This window comes from Morone saxatilis, unplaced genomic scaffold (assembly GCF_004916995.1).
Source record: "Morone saxatilis isolate NCDOM2014 unplaced genomic scaffold, NCSU_SB_2.0 Contig12, whole genome shotgun sequence".
NCBI lineage: Eukaryota > Metazoa > Chordata > Actinopteri > Moronidae > Morone > Morone saxatilis.
In genome coordinates this window covers 4,171,471-4,177,135 of record NW_023339674.1, presented here as the reverse complement: position 1 = coordinate 4,177,135, position 5,665 = coordinate 4,171,471, and the positions used below count along the sequence as shown (strand labels likewise).

General features: G+C 39.2%; 1 protein-coding gene across 1 annotated transcript in view; it reads left to right on the top strand.

Annotated features, from left to right (window-relative positions):
• Positions 1-5,665, top strand: part of atp11b (ATPase phospholipid transporting 11B (putative)) — a 54,172-nt gene that overhangs the window by 26,988 nt on the left and 21,519 nt on the right. The window contains exons 26-28 of the mRNA XM_035652864.1: positions 573-638; positions 1,064-1,167; positions 2,395-2,560. Of these exons, the coding sequence (XP_035508757.1) occupies positions 573-638; positions 1,064-1,167; positions 2,395-2,560 (336 nt within the window). The remainder of the gene's footprint in view (positions 1-572; positions 639-1,063; positions 1,168-2,394; positions 2,561-5,665) is intronic.

Here is a 5,665-nt window from a genome sequence, read left to right as displayed (position 1 = left end):
ACAGCTCTCAACTTATAAGTAGAGGGATTCTCATAGCAAGATGTGGAGCTTCCAACCGTAGTCACACAGTCGTAGGGAAGTACCTCATATAGACACCGAAATACCACTGAACTTGTTAACCGAGGGCGGTGCCTTGTAGAACACAGCATTGCTCACCTTGTCCCATCTGTCCTGATTCCCACCTTTAATCCAAATTTATTGTTTAACTTGAACAGTTTATAGTATTATACTATGCTAGCAGCATAATCAGTACATATCAAATACAGCAAATGTGACTGGTGTTTTGGCTTTCCATTATTCATTGCTCATTCAACTGTCTAAACTAAATTCATATTTCAATAATATGTTCTAATCTAATAGTGCTGGGTCAAAGAGGAGTAACATTATGTTAAGAAGAAATTGTAAGCTATCAAAAGTTTCATATAAACAGGTTGACCATACAATGATCTTAAATATTGCGATATTGCCAGTAACTGAGTCCATGCATGTAAACATAGCCACTATTTCTTTGTTTTATCGTTGTATGTAATATTGTTGAAAGTGTCCTTAACAGTTGTTTGTCTGTTTTACAGATGTTTGGAAACTGGACATTTGGAACGCTGGTCTTTACAGTCATGGTCATCACTGTCACATTAAAGGTAAATTACACCAAAGCTTATGCTCTCGCAACAAATGTTACTAGTGATTATTTTAATATTTCCCATTATAATTTTTATCCCAAACATCTTGAGCTCGATATTATACTCTGGAATCAGTCAACCAAATTAAACATAATTAATTAATTTAATAAAAAACATGTTTAGGTCCACAGGGACACACTTGTATTTCCACAGTCCCAATATGAAATACAGTATGTTGTGAAGTATTAGGATGATGTCAGTGGCCATTAACAGGAGAAGATTATTTGTCACAGTTGGGGGTCAAGGTCTTTTTTACAGCATACACACCGATTGCTGTAGTTTATTGATGCCCTACCTGTCCATGTCTCAGTGTTTTACACCTAGCTTTATTTTCCTCCCCCTCCTGTGTCTGTGTGTCTGTGTGTCTGTGTGTGTAATGACAGCTTGCTTTAGAGACTCATTTCTGGACGTGGATGAACCATTTTGTGACATGGGGTTCGATTGCCTTCTACTTCATCTTCTCCCTCTTCTATGGAGGCATCATCTGGTAAGAAGTGTTTCCTTATGCTTTTACACAACAGAAATGCTTTGCCATGAAGTTACATGATGTTTCTGCTCAATGTGGTGTGTTATGTCACCTCTTAAATAATCCCTACATTTACACACTCCTGTCTTGACTCTACTGGGTGTGGCTCGATTATTCATAACCTCCACTTGGTTTCATATCACACTGGGAGTGTTTCTTTATTGACTTACTCAAATTTAGCTGACTTGGTCATTTTTCCTTAAAATTTTGTTCTTGGTAGCTTTTTTAAGTATTATTTTTTTGGCCTTTATTTGACAGAGATAGCGAAGATATGCTGGAGAGAGACAGGGGAAGGGGGGAGCGCCAGAGAGAGAGGGGGGACGACATGTCCACGCAAACAGGCCGCAGGTCGGACTGAACCCCCGGCCCTACTGGTATAATGGGGTGTCGCCAGCGTCTACCGGCAACCAGGCGCCCTGTAGCATAGTTAAAGGGTTTCTTTTTCTGTTCTGTTTTTATGATCAGAAATCTGAACAGGGTATTTTATTTTGAAATTTGACTTTATGCTTTATGCTATTGCTGTGTCTGATTTCGTAGTTAGTTAGTTAGTTTGATCTGCTCCGTGTAGCTTAAAATTCCATTAAAAATTGACCTGCCGTGTATTCTCCGTGGACCAGAGTGGAGAACTGCCTCTAGGATGCTTCTGGGACTCTTCTGAAATCCCTGCTAAATAGGATTCACCTACTACAAGAGAGGTGTATAAATTGTGCACCACTTTATTATGAGCCCAATGCTGAGGCTAGGGTTAGGTAAATCACTGAGGCTTTGACTGAATCAGCTGTGATTATCTGGTAGTGTGTTGGATTGATCAGATCAATTTTAACCTCTTCACCGTCCAGTGAACTCATAGGCTGGCAGGAGCCCTTCCTGATAATATTGGACTGTAATTGATATCTGTGGTCTGACATCTGCACAGGGGATTTAATTCTGTGGTACCAGAAAATAAAATCATTCAATGAACAAGACTCAGCCGGCCAGCGCAATTCTTTCCAGTGAAGAGGGCCGAGCCTGGCCGCCCACCTCTGTGCTTGTTTTGAAAGGCTTTAGCTGTGTTACTAATTTAGCCAAAACGGTGCTGTCACTTTCACACCAAACCAAGTTGTTGATGCTGTCCACCACTGATACCACTGGTGATGTTTCCCTTTCTTCTGCAGTATGTAACCGTTGTGTTCCTTCCACTCTCTCCAGGCCATTCCTCCACACCCAGGACATGTACTTCGTATTCGTTCAGCTGCTGTCCAGCGGTTCGGCCTGGTTTGCCATCATCATCATCGTCATTACCTGCCTCTTTCCTGATGTGGTGAAGAAGGTCTTCTACAGACATCTGCAGCCCACCAGCACACAAAAGAGTCAGGTAACATGGGGAGGAGGGGCAGAAAGTAAGAACATGTAATCAGAGAAGACTTCTACAAGTTGATGTCTGGGAACGTTTTTGTTAAGAAATCCAGCCATTCCTCTAAAGTGGATTATGCTTTCTTTGGTAAAAAAAAGTACAAGCTCTATTTCAAATTGGCTGGGATTTAAAAGGGCTCATCCAGCATTTATCTTTTTACTTCTCAGAGGTTTTCTTGTGTTTCACCTGCACCTTGATGGCCCGACACCAAGGTGCAGTGTAGTCACTCTAGTCACAGCAGTTCTCAAATCACTGGTTTAATAGTGTTTTTGTGAAACACTTTTTTTTACACTATTGTGCCTTTGTCCTGGATGTCCACTCTAGGAATGGCAGATGTCTTGTTCTTCTCCAAAGTTGTCTTTTAGTAGTTTTGGTAATCTTTGATGTGTGAGTAGCATCCAATCACAGACTGTAACTTGCATTATTTTAGCTAACTGTGGCTTAGTGACCAAAGCCAGGATCACATCCTTTTTGCCAAGGCCCAATAATGATTTAAAGAAGGCTGAAAGATAGGATCAGAGAAAGTCTGGCCAGGAGAGTATAAGACATCAATCATTGCGTAAATATTGCAGTGGAATCAAAAAGTTTGTCTGCACCAGCATATTCAGAAACATTAAGCTTATTAACTTTGTTAGCTTCTTAAATTTTAATCAACAGGACCAATTAAACAGCTGTTCATTACCACAGTTGTAAGCTAGTCATACTTGCCACTTGCCTTAGGTGAAGAACGCTAAACAGCAACATCTATAGGTTTTTTCATTAAAGGTAATAAAAAGGCACAGGGAAGGCCAAACACATTCCTCTAGTTAAACTGTCTTCTGTGTGCAGTGGTTGATTTAATACTTATTCCTACTTGTATCACAAAAATGGAAATGATATTTCCTGTAATGTGACAAGAGCCTGGAGGGAGAAAACAAACTAAAATGTCACGGTAACTCAGATTCTAGCCAGAGAGAGAAAATGTTCTGTGTCACATTGTTTAAATAGTTCATTATTTTCTCAGCCTCTGTGGTCATGAGTTACCCACTTCTTTACAGGAACAGCATGATGTTCAGTTGCACACCCTCACGCCACATGACTTATTTATGTTCCAATACGCACGAAAACATACACAAACACACAGTGTGCATGGTCACCTCTCAGTAGACACCTGCTGTTATTGTATTGATTTGTCCAGCTGGAGACTGTTTATGTTCTAACTTCCTCCTTTCAAAACTTTCCATCTTGTTCTTTAGAAAAAGGGAACTGCCTTTTCCAATCCTATGTGGTGTTTGTTGTTTCTGCTCTAACCTTTTTCCCGTTTTGCCTGTGTGTGTGTGTGTGTGTGTGTTGTGTGTGTGTGTAGTGTGTGAATTGTAGCTCTGTGTGTGTGTAGTGGTTGTGTGGTGTGTGTGTGTGTGTGTGTGATGTGTGTGTGTGTGTGTGATGTGTTGTGTGTGTGTGCTGGTGTGTGTGTGTGCGCTGCGTTCGTGATGTGGTTTGAAAGGTGCGGTTCTAGTATGGCCTTGATATCTAACCTCCTATGTGTGTTTGTGTGTGTTCTTCCTCCTACCTCTCTGTGTATTCTCCTGGACGTAGATTGTATTCCAACCGCGTGAGCCGGCGATAGGTGATGTATAATATCATCGCTTCTTGCAGCCTCTTGTCCAGAGCCCAAGAGTCCAGCTGGGCATATAATATAACAAGGTAAGAGGAAGATGAGACTGCTTCAGTCTGGGCTTAAAACCTACATCTAAAATCAATTCAAATAAAAGGACGTCTTTATCCCAGAAGGGAGTTGCTTCATTCAAAAGCAACTATGTTTATTCTAATATTAGCATTTTTTTGTCAGCCACTCGTTACTGGCCTCCCTGGCATCTTTGATGCTTGCTCCTTTCTGAACATTTAATTTCATCTTCCATTTGGGTGTACGAATTATTCACTGCATATACTATTATAGTATTATATAATATATTTTCAAAATTCTTGACCATAAGTACTTTTTCTCACAACCACCAGCACCGTGGGTTATTCTACTGTTTGTAATGATTTCTCCAACTCTATTCCACGGAACAAGTCAACAAGTGCTTACGTTTATTGACATTAAGGTGACTTAAAATGTTATAATCATATCTAGGTGTGTTATTTACTTACTTCATTGTCTAATATTTATACTATTTCAGTTTAAGGCTATTATCTCGCATTTGCATGTTCAGCTTATTTTAAAATATAACATAACAGCATATGATTAGCACACAATAAGCATCAGATGGCTCACATTACTTCCATCGTTTATGTGGCTTCTTGTCTCTAGGCATCATATTACCTATAAAAACGCTGGACAGAACCAGTAATTTATACCTTCACTGTTTCCTATGAGACTACACAGATACCCATTGGTGTGAGTTTTGAGAGATGTGTCTATTATGTTTTCTGTAATCTGTTGAGTCGTATTAAAGTATATTACGTACACTATAGAACTTCTCAACTACATTTTATTGGGTACAATATGCATGGGTTAAATTATCATATTTATAAAAAAGTTTTCTGTCAGTAAATTTAAGAATACATTAACTCAGGAATGGTCTTAAAAACAGTCTATAACTTGTTTAAGATTTTTGAAATCTCTGCAAATATAGTAGGTTAATTATTTTCGGGATTAGAAATCTCAATAATGGACAGACGAAATTAACTAAAATGGAAACAGACATGATAAAAAATACAGGTAAATATAGACAAACCTTGTGCTTTGTCGTACAGTAATAATAGCGTCTCCTCCTGTCTTCACATAGCAAAATCGGATCATACACTCTTGGTGCCAAAACATAACATATAAAAATGTATACATGTTCATCCAAAAAGAGTCTAGGATACTTTGATATTTCAGTTTCCTAATCGTGAAGCCACTGTTATACCAAAACACTGGCAGCTACACATAGACCAGAGAATTGGTGTGCTGTTACTGAAGTCATGGTCTTTTATAAACACAATACAGCGTATTTTATGGGTGTCCATGCTGTGACATCGCATGGCCTCGCTGAAACAAAGACCAATCAAGACATTCTATGTCAGTCTTCCTTAAATGTT